At 40.9% G+C, this 21991-nt stretch overlaps 1 protein-coding gene across 1 annotated transcript in view; it reads left to right on the forward strand.

The window, feature by feature from the left end:
- The window catches only part of tnksa (tankyrase, TRF1-interacting ankyrin-related ADP-ribose polymerase a), a 127178-nt gene that overhangs the window by 35303 nt on the left and 69884 nt on the right, over positions 1 to 21991 (forward strand). The window contains exons 5-6 of the mRNA XM_030742249.1: positions 11392 to 11426; positions 14162 to 14239. Of these exons, the coding sequence (XP_030598109.1) occupies positions 11392 to 11426; positions 14162 to 14239 (113 nt within the window). The remainder of the gene's footprint in view (positions 1 to 11391; positions 11427 to 14161; positions 14240 to 21991) is intronic.

Consider the following 21991-nt stretch of genomic DNA (forward strand, 5'->3'; position numbering starts at 1 on the left):
GTAATCCCTGGTTCTTTGATAACAGAGTGAGGTGTTTCACCATCACTTCCCTCCTTGCTTGGGCACGGAAAGAAATCTGCTTAGAATGAGTAGGGAGGAGCTGGTCAGCCGTGATAGTAGGAGGGGCGGGGCCCTGAGCACGGCTTGACAGGTCTGTCGCAGACAGACGTGGTGTCATTGGAGCTTCCGTAGTTGGTCACGCCAAGGCGATTCCCATAGTGAAACACCTCACTCTGTTATCAAAGAACCAGGGATTACGTTATGTAACCCAACGTTATGTGGCTGTGAATGAGGAGAGTCTGCTCCGGCCTCATTCCTGTCCTTTTATATCTTTTCAACCGGCAGTGACGACGCTGACCACGCTGGGGTGTTTCTGGCTTTTGGTCACGCTATCAAGTTTCCCGATATGTTCAAAATTAGAGTTGCTGTAGCTGCTGGTGAAAAGTTAGAAAAGGTTCAAATCAAAGGTATTGCCATTCAGCAGAGGGGCCCTTGAGCAAGTGTCAATTGGCTGCCTTCCACCTTTTTAGACATTACATTGGAAGGAACGTTTTAAGGCAGAAGGGGGGGGGGGGGGGGGGGGGGGGGGGGTGATCTTCAGCCAAATATGATTTAATTTCTTCTTTTGCTTTTAGCTGCAAGAGATGCATCCCACACATAGATGTTACTTGGCCAGACATTCATATACTGGCAAGTCATGTTAGCATTTCACTGGTTCACATCCTTTACTTTTAGTTTTGTTTTCATCTAGTTGAGATCTGCTGTTGATTTACTACCATCCCCTCAATCTTACTTAGAAAAGTTTAGTAGCTGCTAACCAGCATAGTATGGTAGTCCTTGTTCTGCTCTCCTGCTCACTCAGAGATCAAGTGTCCACTCCAAGCAGAACCTACAGCAGGTCACTACAACCAGCGAGCTGCTTAAGGCTGTAAAGCAAATCTGTGACTACTACCAAGACAGTGGACAGCAGGATGAGAGACTCACAAGAGACGCAGCTGAATATATTGCCCACTAAATAGTCACAAAGAACTTCACAGTTAATATATTAAATAAACATTTTTATTTAAGTAGAGGACTGCTGGGAGATCTCCTTAGTTGTTTACCAGTGATATTTGTTGCCAGACATAACATTTGGGAAGGCTAAGACCTCCATTCAGTGGTTGATTGGTGGATTTTTAAAGGTGCTATAGAACATTCCCGCCATTGAACACACTTTTGCTCAGCTTTGTCTGCATCCACAGTGATAGTAATCGTCCCAGAATAACCTCAATTAAAAGCACAGTTTATATAAGATGATCTGACTTTACCCACTCAAGGTCACAGGTAGGCACACAGCGACGTTCTATCAGATGAATTACGGCCTGATTTGTAGAGGTATACACTGCTAATACATCGAGATTCTTACTTTTACAAAACTCAGCAAAATAAAAGATGGTGGGGTGGGTGGCCAAAAAACACAATTAATCCAAAGCGGCTCTCTTTGGTGCACTACAATGAAGCGATTAATCACACAGTGTAAGCGGTGAGTGTGTATGAAGTAAGCCGAGGCAGCCAGCAAAGTGCCCAAACAACCTCTCTTATAAATTTCCGTCCACCTCACATTTATTTATTTTTTTTCCCCCACCCGCATTTGATTGGTCTCAGTGCACACAGATCCACTTACAACCTCAGCAGTTGCGACCTTGCTGAGGTTATAAGTGGATCGCTCGGCTCCTGACTCAAGCTGGTTGTTGTAGAGCAGCAGATAAACTGCTTCTACAGTAAATGATATTTGATTTGAACACAAATACACGCAAGCAGACAGCTGGGCACTAAGGCGACTCATGGTCCAGTCAGCATAGTCTGTGCTTGTACAGCCATTTATTATACGCATATGCATCCAGTGTATGGGATGTTTTCTGCATGGGCTATATATATATATATATATATATATATATATATATATATATATATATATATATATTTAAGAATTGTGACTGTTTGACATTGAGCTGTACGACCCTGGACACACACACGTACAGCCATTCACACAAACACACATATGCGGAAAAAAAAAAAGAGCTACTTTCAAGCACACAACAATTGGAATTCAAATGGTGATTGCCGGTGTCTACTGCACTCTGCCAAGGCACTGTCTGGCAAACACACAGACACACACACACACGCGCATAATATCATCATTCAGGAGGCAGCTAGCCTGTCCTGAGCTTTAACATGTCCTTGTCTCTTCTGTTTGGAGTCAGCAGGATTGTCGACACCACACACACACACACACACACACACACACACACACAAACACACACTCTTTCAGATGTGTTCATACATACTAAAACACATCTTTCTCTTATACCACGTAGTTGCCCGTCTGTTATTACTCAAAATACATGCATCCAAACATGCAGCTAGAATCTGAAGGAATAGTCTCCTATTAATATGTGACATTTTAAAGTGTTGTGCTGCCCCCCTGACTCGCTATCAACTTATCATGAGTGAGCAGTCATGGCCTGACGCAGTTTGTTTTAAAAGCAGCCATCTGTTCACACCCTTTGCTGTTCTTTTTTTTTTTTTCTTTTTCATCCCAGTTGTGTTGCATTATCCTGGCAGCAAAATAATGATAAATTGCTTGTTTAGTATTTTTGCATGTTTATAACTGATTAAAGAAGCATTCCAGTAACTTTGCAACCAGAAAAAGCACACCAAAAAAAGCAGGTTTAAAAAAAGAAAACTGAAATGACACAGATTTCTGTAAATTAGACATTATTTTTTAACAACATACTGTTATGGAGTGCAATGGATTATTCCTTTCTTTCTATTTCCTAAATAAAAAAAAAAAAAAGTGTACTATTTTTTTCGTATTTCTACTTTATTTTAAGTGACACATTGATTAAGAATTAATGCCAAATGTGACCTTCTGGAAGGGAAATGTGCAGCAAGAAATGTAATAAAATAAAGAGGTGGGAATCACACAGAGACTCCTGATATGTTACAATCATGATCCAGTGACCATGATAATTACTATTTCACATGCAGCAATTCTGCAGTATGAACATCATGATATCAGTGTAACTGTAGAGAGGTTTGGTGTTATTATTGTTATATTTACCTCTAATTATGTGTGATGAGTAGTTGCTAGCTACCTGATTGGATTTCTCCTACTGTCTACATTTGTTGTAGTTTTCTCTCTTCTTGTTCTGCACTACAAAGTTAGTTTAATCCTGTGCAGTTACCACAGTCATCTTTTCCACACCTCAAATAACTGATTATTGTACCAGACTGTAAACATGCATTTTAATGCTCTAAAAATGACATTTTAACATGGGGGTTTATGGAGGAATGACTCACTTTTGGAGCAACCTTAAGTGGGCATTAGAAGACATGTGGCGGACTGCACAGTGTACAAGAATTTCAGAATATCTTTTGGCATTGCTTAAATGAAAGCAGCACGCATGCTGGCACATCATGCAAAATGCTTTTCCACCCTGATGGTGCTTATTGTCATATCAGGAAGCTTTGCCTTTCTCAGTCTTCAGATGTTTATTGGAGTTGAGGTCATGAGACTGGAGGAAAGTCCATGAAAGTCAGCACTTCTTGGTTATTGGTGTGTTCAAGTAGTTCTTGCAAAGCTTTAACCCTTTATTTACCATGGGTCTGCTGGCGTTCCCGTTAACATCAAAAGTGCAGCCATTCACGGACTTCCTGCAAAATTTATTGCAATAAACTTATGTAGTGCACGTAAGCGCAATTTCTCAGCTTTCAGAAACCATTTGAATTTTTCCTACAGGACAGTCATGTAATTACGATAATTTAAAGTGCATTTGATCAGATGTCTCAGTGGTGATATGCTCTGTGTTAACCAGCTGTTTCACGGCAAGTAACAGGTATCGTGGCAATTGCCGCTGCTAAAGGGATAAGGTCTCTTTAAGCTTATTATCCTAATGCAGTATAATACAAACCAGAAGGTGGAGCATCTCTCTGAAAAAGTGAAGTGCTGCTTGTCCTTGGTTGAGCCTGCCTGCTCAGTTGTCCAACTCCAGAGTAGATAAAAACACCACAGACCTGAGTATACCCTCCACTGTGTGTCACTGTAGATTTGAGCCACTGTAGATATCATTCTCTTTTCTTACATGAAAGCCACCTAATATCAAATTTAAATATAAAGGATTTCTTTCCTATTATTATCTGTGGCATGGCTTAACTCAAGTATCTCTTTGGCCTTGTTTACTACTCCCGTGAAGAGGTTCCTCTGAGACCACTACTAGCCGTGTTCTTTTGTCGGGTATTTTCCAGATTGTGCTCTTTATTCTGCAAAGTCTTTATCTGTAATGAATTTTCTTTACACTGCCTGTGGACAAAGCTTGATGTATTGATTTTCTGATGGTGGCAGTGACTTTGGTCTGCCTGATCCTGCTTTGGATACAGCTGATCCAGTGGACGCAAATTGTTTTAGAGTGCCACATGCTGTCCAATTTAAAAAAAATCTTCACTCCAGCCATGATTTAATGCTGAGAAAGACCCTCAATACTTAGAATTACATTTGACCTCTGACCCTTTAGCTTTGTTTAACATTATCACAGTTCAAACATATTTGTAACAGTTGCTGCAAGCTGATTTACTTGAATAAGCCTCTGAAAAACCAGTGCCATCTGAATGCCTCTTCAGTGAAGGAAACAGCTGAAGGAAAGCTGACCTTTTTGCAGAGGAGTTAAAATTTGGCACCATCACAAATTGGCTTAAATGTGCATTCTGACCCCAAAATACTACACAGCGTTGCTCTTTAATATACAGTTTTTACATTATTTGCATTTTAAATATTTTTAAAACTGAAATTTCCAGGTTTAAAGTAGGTGAGCTTTCTTTCCAACTTTCACAATTGTTCTGAAAGCTGACCACTATCAAAAGGGAATATGTGTTATTAGTTATGTTTTGAAGTGGTGCCTGACGCCTAGAAGCAAAATAGCAGCAGAACTAACAGCTAACCTTTTGCTGTTCTTACTTGATGTGTGTGTGTAGTGTGTGTGTGTGAGAGAGAGATGCTAATTAAAACTGCCGAGCCAGAGTTGGTTTAAATTACTATAGCTTCCAAAGCATCTTTGAATCATCCTGTGCTCGAACAAGAAAATCTGATTTTGTCTACATTTCAGTTGCTTCATTTCTGCACTATGTGTGACAGCACGCTCAGTTAAACATAATAACACTGAATGTGTTTGCATTCAGGTGTCAGTTTTGCTTAAATTGAATTAGGAGGCTGAGTCACTCCCTTCCTGTCACTAGTCATAACTCAAAATGTTGCTTTTATTGGAGACCTTAAGTGAAGGAGGCAAGCATTTTAATGCAAAAATGCAAGTCTGAAAGGTGAAAATAGTGGGAGTCGAATCACTTAAGAAATATATTTTATTTGTTTAAAAAACACTGCAGCACAGCGAGGTTAATGTCATGATGACCTCACCCACTGACACCCACTCTTGAATATCAAAACGTCTCGAGGCTTAAAAGCTTGATTTGAACCCAGTAAAGTTCAAAGTGTCATAACTCTTTGAACTCTGAAAGAAGTTTAAAATGTGACAAATTGATATGACTTCCAGCAAAAGAAAAGGAAAAGCAATTTTAAAAAAAAATATTTTCACAAACAAGCTTTACAAAGGGCAGAAGCAATGATGGAAATAATGGAATAATGGAGGGAAGCAATGCAAAATTAACAGAGAGAACACAAGAATATCAAAGCAGAACAGAATTTATTGGAAAAAGAACTGCAATTAGAAGGGATATACACTCACCTGCCATTTTATTAGGTATACTTCACTTGCACTTTTGCCTTCAGTACTGCCTTAATTTTTCGTGGTATAGATTAAAAAATGCACTGAAATATTCAGATAGCATCGCTCAGTTACTGCAGATTTGTTTGCTGCACATGCATGATGAAACAGCACACATCCAAAAGGTGCTCTGTTGGATTGACATCTGGTGACTGTGGAGGTCATTTGATTACATTGAACCCATTGTCATGTTCTAGAAAACCAGTTGGAGATGATCTGATTTTTGTGACATGAGGCAGCCATCACAACACGGGCGCTGCCATTTATGAACATTAATTTAGACTGAACCACTTGGGGTGGCTGCAGCTCAGGAGGTAGAGCAGGTCATCTACTAATTGGAAGGTTTGATTCCCGGTTTGAGTCTGCATACTGAACCCCAAAGTGCTTTCCATTGGAGTATAAATGTTAGATAGAAAGCATTTGGGTACAGAAAATAGTGCTTGTATGAATGAGGCATGTTAAAAGTGCTTTGAGTGCTCAGTTAGAGTAGGAAAGTGCTATATAAGAAGCAGTCCATTTACCATTTACTGACCATGTTGTTGCTGACCTTGTTCATAAAGGAATGCACACTGTCAGCAACAATACTCAGGCAGGCTGTGTTGTTTAAATGATGCACAACTGGTACTAAGGTACCCAGAGTGTGCCAAGAAACTATCTCCCACACTATTACAACAATCACCAGCAGCCTGAACTGTTGATATCAGGTTGGATGGAGCCTTGCTTTCATGTTGTTTACAGCAAATTTTAACCCCACCATGTAAATGTTGCAGCAGAAATCGAGACTTGTTAGACTGGGCAGCATTTTTTTCTGATCTTCTATTATCTAGTTTTGCTGAATCTGTGTGAATCATAGCCTCAGTTTCCTGTTTTTAGCTGACAGGAGTGGCACCTGGTGTGGTCTTCTGCTGCTGTAGCCCACCTGCTTCAAGGTGTTGTGCATTCAGAGATGGTCTTCTACATATCTTGTTTGTAACAAGCAGTTATTTGAGTTACTGTTGCCTTCCTAACAGCTTGAATCAGGCTGATCATTCTCCTCTGACCCCTGGCATCAACAAGTCATTTTCACCCAGAGAACTGCCCCTTGCTGGATTTTAAAGATCATTTCTATAAACCCTAGAGATGGTTGTGCAGGAAAATCCTAGTATATCCTAGTATCAGCAGCACCACGTTCAAAGTCACGTCTGTCACCTTTTTCCCCATTCTGATACTCGGTTTGAACTTCAGCAGGTTGTCTTGACCATGTCTGAGCAGGTATACCTAATAATGTGGCAGTGAGTGCAGAGTTTAAATGAAGGAAATGAAAGGCTAGAGTTCAGTGAAGTTCATAATAAAGAATAAAAAATTCCCAAACAATAAAATCAGATCTGGTATATCCATTTCGTAAATGCCTGTCTAAACAGATATGCCTTTAGCTGACTTTTAAACACATCCACGTGGGCAAATCTGAGGGATGCAGACAGAAATTCAAAGGTCATGTACCAAACTGTGAAAGGCTCATTCACCCCAGGTAGTTGGGCTTTTGTTTGGGACAGAGTACTTGACCTAACTGAGCGAGATGAAGATCTATTGTGAAGGAGGTTGGCCAAGTATGCAGAAGACAAGTCCCCCGCTAAACAGTAAACACCCCAAATAAATAAAAATGTTTATATAAGTGTCATTAATGCAGTCTAATTAATAAGAAAAAAATGTAAGTTGTCTGTGATGCTCATTACTATTCGGCTTAAAATTAAAAGTTCTATAATGTGAGTAATAATTCTAATAATGATTAGAATAATATAATGCACCTGGCTGCAGGGATTGAGACTGTCAGGTGTGTAATGGAAAAATGAATCTGTCTCAGGTCATAAATTGGTTCTGTACTACATCTTTTAATTTGGTTTCCTGATCTCTCTCTACATGTCTCTCTTTTCTCTTTGTATTCATATTTTTTCTATTGTCCTTCCTGTCTGTGCCCCTCCGTCTCCCCCCTTTTCTTCTTCCTCTCGCTGTTCCGCCTTAGCCCCCCAACACCAATTATACTGTGTCAAATCCGTGCATGTCAGTTTCCAGATCCCTAATCATCCCTTCTCTCTTTCATCTGCAAATCCTTTGTTCCTCCCTCCTCCCTCTTTTTCCTTCTCTGTAACCTTTCTTCTTTGCTCCTCGGCCTACACCCCACCCCTCCGTCTGCTCCATGTACACACAGCAAATCCTCCTCATCCTCTTTCCAGTTATCTCTATCATAGTTACCTCTTCATCTTCTTTTGATTATTTATTAATTTCCCATTTAAATTTTATACACTTTCCTTTCTCTGTAGTCACACTCAGAGAGGAACTTTGTTGGGTCCATTCGTGTGAATATCATATCTTATGTTTGAATGAGGCGTCATGTCACTTTTCATTAGAAGTCACAAAGACACTTGTTTTACTGGGTAAGCTGTACTTGGTAAAGTCAGTTTTCTGTAGAAGTTGTTGTTTACAATGCTTACAGTAGGTCTGTCTTCCTGTAATATTTAAAGCTAAACAAGTGGAATATGTTCATTTTCTCTTTCACCACATTTTACTGAAGAACCAGCACTGCTAACAGCTTCTGTTTTTATCTACTGAAGTTTTTTTTTTTTTTTTTTTTTAATAAAAATTTCAAGTGGACCCTTTTTAACATGCTGCAGCAACAGACCAAACCAAGCCAGAGGGGAAAAAAATTACTTTTCAAGCCCTAAGCTTCATGCCTAAGGTTGATCTCATGATAAAGTAGCTTAAGTACCTTGTTAGAGTATGTGCTTAATATGTTGTAACCAAACTCTGATTTTCCATATCATTAAAAACTCCTAGGTGCAGAGCAAATATCAATGGTCACAAAGCTGCATTAAAAACATAACCACTTGCTTTTGCATAAGTAAACAGATTAAACATAAGATGTGCCTCACCAGACACTTTGTTGGGTACACCTTGCTAGTAGTGGATTGGACCCAATTTGGCCTTCAGAACCGTCTTAATTCTTTATGACATGGATTCAGCAAGCTCAGATATTTGGTCCATGTCAGCATAACACCACACAGTTGCTGCTGTGATATGACTCTCCTGTTCCTGGACACCCCAAAGGTGCTCCAATGGAGTGAGATCTGGTGACTGTGGAGGCCATTTGAGCGCAGTGAACTCATTGTCATGTTCAAGAATCCAGTTTGAGATGATTTGAGCTTTGTGTCATGGTGTGTTATCCTGCTAGAAACAGTCATCAGCCATGTGCTCATAAAGGGACATGGCCAGCAGAAACCGTTTTGACTTTATCTACATGCCTAAATTGAATTGCTTCCACGTGATTGGGTGATTAGATATTTGCAATAACATGCACTTGAGCAGGTGTACCTAACAAAATGGCCGGCGAGTGTATATGTAATGTAGAAGCCATAGAGTTTACTTTCAGGTAAGCTGACCATCGACTGAATTTACAGGAAATCAGCAGGGATTTTACACGATATTAAGTTTGCCCATCACAAGGAGGACAACTCAAGGGTGTGAAGCCTGTTGTCTGTAGGTCTAAAGGGAGATTCCCAAAGATTAAAAACAACCCTGATGATAAAGATAAAAAGAAAGCTTTGTTATAGTGTTGACATAAGTGGGTATTTAGGTGGTAGAGGCATCTAAATCATCTGAGGAATTGTATAATCCAATGTTTTTGGAGCATGACTGACACTGGGGACTAAAGGGATATCTCTGCCACAGCTGTTGCATTTGTGTCTGTTCTTTACTTCTGTGACTTGCCAATCTCACAACTTAATGTGAGTAAAGAATGTGAGCCTTATTTTCCAGCATTTATAATTATAGTTGCTGATGCTGAAATTGCATTAGAGATGGCCTCCAGCCACAATATTTATTGTGCTGTCATCAAATACATGTTTGCGTATATGTGTGTTAAATTGAAAAAGCAGCCGCTGATTCTGAAAACACTTTCCCAGTGTTTGCCTGTTTTTTTATATGTGCTTCAGACAATGAAAACTGATGGCAGCATTTCTAAAGTAACCAAAGTAGCTTGCTGTGGAAGACTGAAACTGTCAAAATGGGTGAAAAAAGAACAAATTACTCAATTAATGTAAATGTAACAAAATTTTAAAATGTGATTTAAATTTGTGTTGATTCCTTCTTAATTTACTTTTCCATATAATCTTTCCATTTCATGTATTCATCCATTTTAAATGTGCCATCTTTCATATATATACCTGTTTTCTCTTAACTTATTTATGTCAGTAATATAGATATATATATATATATATATATATATAGTATATATATATAATATATATATATATCTATATATATATATATATATAGATATATATGTGTATATATATATATATATATTTGTATATATATATATATATAGATGTATATACTATATCTCTATATCTGGGTCTATCTCTCTTCTCTCTATGTCTCTCTCTCTCTCTATCTCTATCTCTGTCTCTACTCTGTCTCTCTCTGTCTACTTCTCTGTCTCTCTCTCTCTCTCTTCCTCTCTGTCTCTCTCTGTCTCTCTCTCTCTCTCCTCGCTCTCTGTCTCGCTTGTTCTCTCTCTCTCTCTCTCTCTCTCTCTGTCTCTCTCTCCTCTCTCTCTGTCTCTCTCCTCCTCTCTCTCTCTCTCTCTGCTCTCCTGTCTCTCTGTCTCTCTCTCTCTCTCTCTGTCTGTCTCTCTTCTGTCTGTGTGTGTCTGTCTGTCTGTGTGTGTCTGTCTGTCTGTGTGTGTCTGTCTGTCTGTTGTGTGTCTCTCTGTCTGTGTCTCTCTCTCTCTGTGTCTGTGTCTCTCTCCTCTCTCTCTCTCTCTCTCTCTCTCTCTCTCTCTCTCTCTCTCTCTCTCTCTCTCTTCCGGCTGCTGCCTCCCGCCGTCTTCCGGCTCTGTTCCTCCCCCCCCCTCTGTTTCCCTGCCAGAACAGACATAAAGGAAGGTGTGAGTGTGTTTAGACTATAGTGTGAGAGGGAGGCAGGGCTATGTGAGAGGAGAGAGAGAGGGGCGAGAGAGAGAGGGTGAGGAAGCAGGGGGAGGGGTTTGTTTATTTCTGTTTTTCTTTTTCTTTTTTTAAAATGGTACTGCGCCTCCTGAGCCCACAGGAGAAAAAAAGGCTGGAAGACAGAGAGAGAGAAAAAAAGAGGAGAGAGTGAGTGAGTGAGAGAGAGGGACAGAGATTGATGGAGAATGAGGGATGCTTGTTAGCAATATGAGCAGTGGCCAAGATACCGGAGACAAGCGCGGCGAAGGAGAGAAGGATGGAGAGACACACGGACGGATAGAGGCAGAGCGCGTGTCAGTCCGCCGCTCATCGCCCAAACAATGCACGTGCTGTGGTCGCTGCCGGCAACACATCGTCACGGCAACCGGAGCCAGAGGGGTGCGCACTGAGTGAGAATAGCAGAGAGGAGAGAAAGAGGAGGAGGAGGAGGTGGAGAAGGGGGGGAAAGGGATAGAAAGAAATATGGTGTCTTCCCTCAGTAGTCAGTGTGCGGGTCTTTACATGCTCTTCTCTCTGCTTGACCATGTGTGTCTGTGTGTGGTTGATGTGTGTTACTGGCCAGTTGTCTGACACCATGATCTTCTGTAACCATCTAGGTGAATACAAGAAGGATGAGCTGCTGGAGGCGGCAGGTGAGTACCAGACTCTGCATGCTCTTCTTTGTTTTCATTTTTGTTGTGCTCCTCTTCTGTTTTCTTAGCCCTTTAAGCCTCCCTCTCATCTCTTGCTTACTTTCTTCTCAGCTTCACTCATGGTGTGGTTTCCTATACTCTTTTCTCTTGTTTCTACTCTTCATGCATCTCCTGGCACCCTCCACATCGCTTTCCCTTTCTTTATTTTTCTGTTGTTTTTTTTTTTTCCATCCTTCCTTCTCCTTTGTTGTTTTCTGTCCCCATTCTTTCTCATTTTCTCTGTGTTCTTCTCTCATGTTTTTCTCTTCTCTCCTCTCCTCTCCATTTCTCTATGGTCCTGTTTACTTACATCCACTGAATTTTGCTCCCTATTTGTCAGACTGTTTATCACTTGAGCTTTCTTTTTTCCCCTTCTCCATGCACACAACTCAGCTCCCACACTAGACAGGTTTTTCAGATATAGAAAGCTCAGTACTTTTGAGCCAGTGACACTTGTGCATTTTGGAGGCATGTTATGGTTGCAGGCAATGCATGTGGGCTGTGTGTGTATTTGTGTGTTTTTCCATCTCTGGGTATGTGGAAGTGGAAAAGCTTTCATTTAGGATTGTGTGTGGGTGGCTGAGCGCACCAATAGACCCCCTCCCATCTCTCACTGTTCCAGACACACACACACACACACACACACACACACACACACACACACACACACACACACACACACACACACACACACACACACATGGCAGCAGCTGGCCCTGTATAGCATTACTCCAGTATTATGGGGTCAGTAGGCTGTTTAAGTGTGAACTATGAACCCACTGTGGCTCTCTCACAGCTGAGCCACTGACTGGCTTATCACACGTCATTTTCCAAAATTGTGTGTGTGTGTGTGTGTGTGTGTGTGTTCAAGCAAAAGGAAAAAAAACTACCACAGATGGCTTATGGGTTTTTTGTTTTTGGTTCTCAGCTTGTTTTTTTTCCTTTTATCTTTTCATTTATGGGCCACATAGCTTCCTTACTAAGGGGTAGAAGAGTAATAAGTACAGAGGAATGCAGTGACTCAATGCATTCTTAATGTATGTGACAGCAAATATTAGTGAAGGAAAATATGCAGCTGCTGCAGAAAGATGTCTGCCCACCGAGGCAAATCTGTCCCTTTAAGGCCGTCAGTCAGCTGACAAAGAAACTCTGTGCTGATCTGCAAAATGGTATCTGATGATATGATATTTTTAAATGCTACTTTGGGGAAACTGGACAGTTTTCAAAGAAAGCATTGTTGATTAATTAAGACCTTATATACCTGAATCTGATAAACATTTAAAAAATATTTGCTTATTTTGGCAGATACTGAGCAGCAGTGAGGATTCAAAATCAGCTGGTATGAGCCCAGCTTTCAAGGCTAATGCCACCATTATGGTTCACGTATTGGTCATTGCTCACATCAGTCAAGACATTACGCGTCCTTGTGACCATTTAGGCGTGCTTGACTGCAGCCATTTCCTAAACAACAGGTGCCACTCCTCAACTCTTCTGCACTGTGATTGGAAACATTCAAAGCAGGAATTCCTCTTTTCCATTAGTTGTGGCAGGTAAGCTGTGACCTCAATGAGAGCTGTGAATGTAAAGGAGCAGCATTTCTGACAGACCTTCCCAGGAGCTGGTCCATTAACCAACTTTAAGGAATGATTTGGGAAATTTTTTCACTTATTTTTTTGCAATCAGCTGCTGGATGCAACTTCCTGAGAGTGGCATCAAACTCTGCAAGAAAGAAGCCTTAACATATTTCAGAATGTTATTTCATATCATCTTCATGGCTGCACATCTGTTAAACAGTGTTAACAAATATCCAACAGATGTTGATGCATCAAAAGGAAGTTTCTTTTGTATTTGGTAACAGCCTTTGGCTGAGCAAAAGAAAAGAAAAGGAGTGGAAGAAAAAAAAGCAAATACACTGTATACTAGAAGTAAAGGTGGACTGAGACAATCTGCAGAAGGAGTGAGTAGTAAAGAACTGACCAGGAGGGATAGCAAAGGTAAAGGAGAGAGAACTGTGACAAGATGGGAGGTATAGTAGACCAGAGTAAGGAGACATGGAAAGTTCACCCTGAGAGGAGTGGATGTGAAGGTTTTTTTTTTTTTTTAAGCAGAATGAAAAATATATAGAAACAAAGAGAAGGAAGGAGAGGTCTAATCAAAGAACACAAAAAGGAGAGGAAAGGAACATGGAAAGAATAGGACAATAATCCCTTTTTAACCATGTGACAGCTTCTTCCTTAATGGCTGTCAAGGGGGTGGTGGTTGGATTTGCTGTTGCCTTGGCAACACTTCCTGGTGGCCATCCAATGCCGTGCCAGTCAGTCCAAGAACCAGGAAACACAGATCAGCAGTACAGACAAAATCTTAATTGTTCTTTAGGTAGGTAGCCAAAGAATCATCTCTAATTGATTTTCTTAGCATATTGCACTGAGTTTTACAGGAAAACACTTGTGCATGCAGCATCAGTCCATCCTCCAAACATTTCCTCTGTCAGTATGTTTCTGCAGATCAAATTTCTCAGGCTTTTCTCCTCAATCTCAAGCTTCTTATCTAATTTTTCCTCATTTTCTCTCCCCCACACTGCTGCAGAGGAACGGTGCTAATCCTCTGTGGTGGCAGTGATTGTTTTCTGTCTAACGTGTGTGTGTGTGTGTGTGTGTGTGTGTGTGTGTGTGTGTATGTGTGTGCACGGATTTGCAGGAGTGGAAACGAGGAGAAGCTAATGGCCTTGCTCACGCCGCTCAACGTCAACTGCCATGCGAGTGACGGCCGCAAGGTAAGAGTAAGCGTGTGTGCCCAAAGCATACACACCCACACATAGTAAAGCAATAATAAGCTCATCACTCACATTTGCAGAGTGACTGCAACTTGGAAAAGTCATTAGGGGTACAAAACCAACCAACTGGTGGTTTTATTTATTATTTCGTCCAGAAAAGTTAAACAAATGTTGATATTGGCAGCTTTAGGCCTTGGTTTTATGAAATAATCCGAGCACTCACCGGCAGGCTTAGCTTTTCTCGGCTGTCAGTCAATAAAAATGAATAGATGGAGACACAAAACGTTCAGTGAATAAATTAGTACCTGTGCTGAACAATAGCAGTGGACGGACAGCGCTGTCAGACTCGGGGACAGCTCTTTTACAGTACCATCTCTGAAACAAAGGTACGGGTTTTGTTTTTTCTTTCTGCTTTTTAAACTGATTGAAGAACATGCAGATTCTGGAGATGCTTCCCTTTAGAAGACTTGTATTTGAGTATGTGCAGTACTACAGTTAGAACATACTAGTTTAACTTCATTGAAGTAGTATATTCAGTGATATAGAGTGAAAATGAGACGTTTCTGTTCTACTCCTCCTCCTTTATAGTAAATGATTTTGTGGAAAATGAGCGGAGGCATGGCTTTTTACTCTGAAGGACACACACAAGTAAGGGTTACCTTTAACACTAAGATATTTTTATAAAACTTTAAATAGTAAAGCTCAAGTTGAATGCATGTATTACTTATTAAGAGTAAAAATTTGGCTTATCTGCTGTAAAGATAACAAAAAATATCTAAAAGTGTTCACACCTTGGCAGAACTTTGAGTACCCTTCACTCAGAAATATAAGGTGGCTGAGACTGTATACCTCTGCCAAGGCTGAAACATCTCTTCACAACCTGCATGAACTGGTCAAGATGTGGTCTTGAATATTCTTTATAATGTCCAGTTTTTCCCTATCTTGCTACAGTAAAAAGTGCTCCCACAAATTCCTGAATCCACGTCTAGATCCATATCAGCTCCAAAAGTTAATCACTTCTAGGTTTGGCCAAATCCTATAGTGTCTCTGATTATATTTTCATGCAATCTTTTTGAGTAATCCTGCTAACAAATAGGCAAACTGAACCAATAACATCCTCCTTGGTAGAGGCAATAAGCAGTAATCTGTCCAGTGCCATGTGGGATTCAAGCCCATCAGGAAATGCCCAGGCTGTAAGATATTGTAGGTGCAGTTGCTTGAATCTGAAATGCAAGTCATGTGACGGGATGAACAGAGTCAACCCTTTTAAAGACATATAGAGACATTAAATTAAATTTGTTAAATTTAACTTTGATTTAAATTAATGGTCATTTTGGAGCAGTATTCTGAATGCATCCATGGGAGAATCAGTGAAAGCCTGGTTAATTAGGAGGCACCCAAGTGTGGGCTCATTTCCAGTTCTGTCAGATGCAAAGCTCAACATATTGAAAGCTGCTTTGTGAATTGGAATAAGCTAAATTTACAACTTTTCCCATAGTGGTCAGCTTTAACTTATACGGAGGGTGTATTGCAGGGTTCCTGCGGGTCGTAAAATTACGTTTAAGATGTATCTATCATCTCTCTGAAATACAACTTTGACAGGTCATAAAAACTGATTGCATTTTGGAAGCTAATGTTGTAGAGCTCTTTTAACGTCAGTCTTTTAAGTGTGTTTTTTTGGAAAAGCACTGATTACACTACAGCAAAAAATAGTTGCATGGATGTAACTGTGAATAAAAGCCGTGTGGCTTGTGTCAGAATCTGTTGCATGGGCTAGCTCCTCACATAAAACAAAAATGGCCACTTGTAGAAATAAACGAAGTAGAAGTTAAAATGATTTTCATTTACAGGAGTGTTCAGCAATCTCTGGATTGAGAAGAGAGCATTTAGTGTTATGATGCAACATGATGGAAATAACCAGTTTGCCATCTTTTGCAAGAAAATGCTCAAATTTAGGACTTTTATTATAAAGGCGTTAGAGTCCAGTGCCCCTGTGGGTCAGAGAGATGTCCTGTGAGAAAAAAAGATGCCAGCAGTGTTTCTCATCACCCAGTAATATTCTGTATTTACATTGGGACCAATACTAAACTGCATTACCAAACTCAGTTAAATAATACAAAAGTGAGTTGAGACTTTTGCAGTCAGCTAAGGTTGCAGTTTGAAGTTAATTCTGATCTCATTAGCTTGCAGAGGGTAGACTGAGAACTTTAGAGCTTGAAAGAATGCCAGGTACAACACCAAAAGTACACAGCCCTACAGAGAAAAGTGCTGTATTATATCCTGTTAACTTAGTGGAGAAACTTTTGTGACTACAGCCTCGCCACATGCGTCCGCAGGGAGCCCTGAGCCTAAGGTTGAGCTCTGCTGCGTTACAGCAGCACGTCTGGCTTATGACTGATTAGTCCCTCGGATGAATAACTGGAAGGAAAAGCAGACTACTCTTCTAGTTTTGTATTTCTGTAGCTTTAGTTGAAGTACTCCCTATGGTCCTGCACATTACTGTTTTCCAGCCTGACAGAAATAAAAACTGCTGCTGACTTTGTTTTTTCCTTGAAATCTGAGCAAGACACAAGTTCCACTTTTCAGCAACGAGTGTCCAAACAGTTTTGGGGTCTCTCTTCAGTTCTTATGGAGTCTCTCTTGGTTTTTTTGGGGGTTTTTTTTCATATTAAACTAAAATGCCGTATTATTTTAGAAGCAACCATAGTTTAACCTGTAACAAACTTCAGTGAAGTACTGGCTGCTAGATGAGTGAGGTTCTGTCATTTTACAATGGATGTGCATTTATTAACTTAGTAGTTGGTACCAATACCAGTAGAATTACATGATTGTTGATACCCAAATCAAAACAAAATTATTTTCCCATGACATACAGAGCCTGACGCATTTGAAACTTTGCTCATGTTCAATATGATCCAGTCATCCAATATTAATAATAAAGCATCCAATATTATATGTATGAAAGAAAATAAGGAAAATCCAAACAGGCGCGCTTTAAACCATTTAAGTCCATTCGCTCCACTTCATTGAGGATTACGAGTTTCCTTGATGTGAATTGCACTCAGTTTGGTACAGTAGGGTTAACAGAAAGGGAACATCCTCCCCTCAAAATGATCTCTGGCAGAACTGTCCATAATTCGAGCCACTGCCTCCTCAGATTACACAGCGTTTTGTACACACTTTTGAATTTCTTTCCATGGTGTGCTAAATGAGTGATGGAAGCAGATTACAGATGGATTATGGGCAGGCTCAAGGAATAGAGTTAAATGCAAAACTGACTCAACTGCAAAAGAAAACACAGCACCATACCATGAGATTTTACAGCAGCTTGTTACTATTTTTCTCCTCCGAGGCATCAACATTGTCAGTGTGTAACTGCAGTTCATTTCCTCTGTGTGTGTGTTTTTTAAAGCAGTTTGTTACATTGTCATTTCAGCTATGCGATCTGATTGGTCACACTTTTTTTTTTTTTTTTTTTAAGATTTTCTTCAAATTTCTGTATTTTTTTGGTCACCAATACAAATCCCGCAGTACTTTATTTGTTGCTATGGCAACTGCTGGGACAACCAGGGAGCCAAAGAGATCCTTTCACCCTATACTTTTGGTAACTGTCATGTTAATGCTACAACAGCCTTGAGGAGGCTCTTTCCTCTAATTATGGGTACTTCTGTGTTGTTGATGATACTCAGCTGTGGCTTGTATTCATCACATCACTCCCATATCCATAATTGTGAGAGAGCATCCTCTAGCTATTATCTGTGCAGGTGGCCTGCTGGGGATGTGAGACCCCAAAGCGAAAACCATGTAATTTGAAATTCTTTGGATATGCAGGGGACAAATGCAAGAGATCATTGAGGGACACTGAAATTTAATGGACCGTGAGTATAGAAGCATGCAGCCTCATCCAGAGAATAAAAATTGTGTTCAGACAGATACTGAAATGACCTCTTCTGCTTAATCTGTATTTGTAATGCTCTTTAATTGCCTAGGCTGAAAGCAGTCATGCAGGGTAGATGGAATACATTTGCACAGCAATGCAGTTTTATCCTCACTATGGTCTTAGGGTACTTTAATGGTGTACTACTAACAGAAATGATTGAGTTCTACCTGATGATTGTAGATATTAGTTGAAACTGGGGGCTAGTAAAAACATTTGCAGTTGTCACCCATGTGCTTTCACTTAAATCTAGAATAGAATTTAAAATTCTTCTCCTCACATACAAGGTCTTGAATAATCAGGCACCATCTTATCTCAAAGACCTCATAGTACCATATCACCCCAACAGAGCACTTCGCTCTCAGACTGCTGGCTTACTTGTGGTTCCTCGGATACTTAAGAGTAGAATGGGAGGCAGAGCCTTCAGCTTTCAGGCGCCTCTTCTGTGGAACAAGCTTCCAGCTTGGATTCGGGAGACAGACACCCACTCTATTTTTAAGATTAGGCTTAAAACTTTCCTTTATGATAAAGCTTATAGTTAGGGCTGGATCAGGTGACCCTGAACCATCCCTTAGTTATGCTGCTATAGGCCTAGTCTGCTGGGGGGTTCACATAATGCACTGTTTCTTCTCATTCACCTTATTTACTTTGTTTATACTCCACTCTGCATTTAATCATTAATTGATATTAATCTCTGGCTCTCTTCCACAGCATGTCTTTCTCTCCCCTCAGCCCAACCGGTCGCGGCAGATGACTGCCCCTCCCTGAGCCTGGTTCTGCTGGAGGTTTCTTCCTGTTAAAAGGGAGTTTTTCCTTTCCACTGTCGCCAAGTGCTGCTCATAGGGGGTCGTTTTGACTGTTGGGTTTTCTCTGTATTATTGTAGGGTCTTTACCCACAATACAAAGCGCCTTGAGGCGACAGTTTGTTGTGATTTGGCGCTATATAAATAAAATTGAATTGAATTGAATTGAATTAAGCAACCACAGCACTTTCCGTCTGCTGGAAAATGTCTGAATAAGAACACTCAATTGCAGAAAACAGAATAATGGGTATTACATAATACAGATGCAAATCCTTCAAATGTGGATGATAACAATGGTCTACTCACTAAAAGCCCTACATAAATGCACCAATCAAAGCTGCACACCAGGTCAGCCACTAATATCAGCGCATTAGTTAGATCACCGGTCAGAGTGGCCCGGTGCAAGATACTGAACCCCAAACAGGCCCAGTGTGTGAGGTAGTAAATAGGCAAGTGTCGCTTGTTAGCATAAAGGTTTTGATGGTTGGAAAGCCTGCAAAAGAGCTACAGCACATAAATGGATTCTCCATTCTCCTGAAAGAGGATTGTCCATTATTATGGAGTTATGCATCCTAAATAATTTACACCGGCATTTGCCTCAAAGGTTTTGGAACTACAACATCAACCACATATGTTTTTCTGTATTTTATATACCGTATTTTTCGGACTATACGTCGCTCCGGAGTATAGGTCGCACCAGCCAAAAAATGCATAATAAAGAAGAAAAAAACATATATAGGTCGCACTGGACTATAAGTCGCACTTTTTTTGGGGGGGGGGGGGGGGGGGGGGGGGGGGGTTGATAGAATCCGAGACTCAGAGCAGAAATTCCATCTTGAACGGCAATTTAAAATAATAATGGATTAAAGAACAGGACGAACACGGTTACGCCTACGTTATGCTAACGTAGCACATTCAGCTACATGACGCACAACGAACACGTGTTCGGTATGTTACCGTAACATTAAGTTATTCAGATAACCATAGCATAAAGAACATACTAACAAGTTAACCAAACCATCAATCCATTGAATTCTTCATCCTCGGTGTCACTTCTAAACAATTCCGTACACTCCGTAGACGAAGCGCCGCTTCCTCTTCTGTGTCGCGTTAGTCAGACTCGTCGTCAGCTGCAGTTCCAATTATTCCAGCCTTTCTGAATCCCAACAGGATGGTTTGTCACTGAAGCCCATTTTTTCTTGATCCATCCAATGACTTCCAGGAAAGTTGGGTGGCGCATTCTCCCAGTTGCCGTTAAGCTGTGCTCTCCATCCATCATCCACTGCGCCCACAGGTTACGCAAGACTGCCTTAAAGCTGCAGTTCACGGAGATGTCAAGTGGCTGGAGTATTTTGGTTCATGTGTTATAAATGTCACATATACGTCGCTCCGGAGTATAGGTCGCACCCCCAGCCAAACTATGAAAAAAAGTGCGACTTATACTCCGGAAAATACGGTATGTGGATGTGCAAAAATTACATTTTCTAACCAGAACATTTTTTTTTGGGGGGGGGGGGGTTGCAATACATCAACCAATAAAATATTGACATCTGTTCATAAACAAGAGGGCACACACACACACAGATAATAAGACACTAAACAGAGCCTGGAATAATCCTAATAATTAATTAAAGCCGCAAGCGGCGATGAGCGGGCCCTCGCACCCGGCGCGCGTCGACCCCTGGCGCGCTCCAGCCAAGCCGCGCGTCGACCCGTGGCACGCTCCAGCCGAACCGCGCTCGGAGGTTCTCGCAGACGAGAGAGTAGCTGGCTCACCCGGCTGCTGACGGCTCAGCAGGCTAGCCGTACTTCGCGTCGATCGTCTCCCGCTCCCACTAGGTGGCGTCGGTGAGTGCCCACTAATTAATATGTCACAATGCTCTATGTAATGCCTGCAGCCATCAATGAAACTGTAATGACCATAGGATGATGAGTATCAGTGTCCTACTGATTTCCTGTTGCCACTAGGTGGCGTTATGAGTGTGAAACAAAGCTGATAGAGGGGTGTGTCCAGTCTCCCTTACCCTCCCATTAAGCCTGTGAAGTTTGAGGCACATCGGACAATGTATGTCAGAGATGTAACAATTTGGTGCACTGTGGTATATGAGTAAAATCCCACATTTAGAGGGTTGCTACGGCAACAGCGTTCAATATTCTACAAAACCATGAATATCTTTTGATGGGCTACTTGTGTAGATGATCTGGAGCCATTTTGGTGTGACTGGATGAAAAGCTGTAGTAGAAGATGATTCAAATAGCAGGCCTGAAAAATGTGAGAAATGCTGCAAAAATGAAACCTTAATTAGAACATGTCAGGCTTCCTGTTGGATTTCGGCTATCGGTCCAAGAGACTTTTTTGTACGTCTTAGGATGTTACTTCAGCATGCACGATTTCAGGTACACAGACCAAGCACTGCCCTGGGGCTGATGTTTAGAACCTATCTGGGCCTGAAATGGAAAAAAAGTCCAAATTCAGAGGGTTGCTACGGCAACACCGTTCAATATTCTACAAAATCATGAATATCTTTTGATGGGCTACTTGTGTGGATGATCTGGAGCCATTTTGGTCTCACTGGGTCAAATGCCCTAGGAGGAGTTGAGGCAAAAAGGCCTGGAAAAGGCGAAAAATGCTGCAAAAATGACACTTTAAAGTGAACGTGGCTGACTTCCTGTTGTGTTTCGGCTATCGGTCCAAGAGACTTTTTTGTAGATGTTAGCATTTTACATCAGCAGGCACATTTTCAGGTACATAGAGAAAGCACAGCCCAGGGGCTGATGTTTAGAATCTCTGTGAATTTGAAATTGAAAAAAGTCCAAATTCAGAGGGTTGCCATGGCAACACCGTTCAATATTCTACAAAACCCTGAATAACTTTTGATGGGCTACTTGTGTAGATGATCTGGAGCCAATTTGGTGTCACTGGGTCAAATGCCCTAGGACAAGTTCGTTCAAATAGCAGGCGTGGAAATCGCAAAAATTGACACCTTCAATTGAAGATGGCCGACTTCCTGT

The sequence above is a fragment of the Archocentrus centrarchus genome, chromosome 12 (genome assembly GCF_007364275.1).
Source record: "Archocentrus centrarchus isolate MPI-CPG fArcCen1 chromosome 12, fArcCen1, whole genome shotgun sequence".
Lineage (NCBI taxonomy): Eukaryota > Metazoa > Chordata > Actinopteri > Cichliformes > Cichlidae > Archocentrus > Archocentrus centrarchus.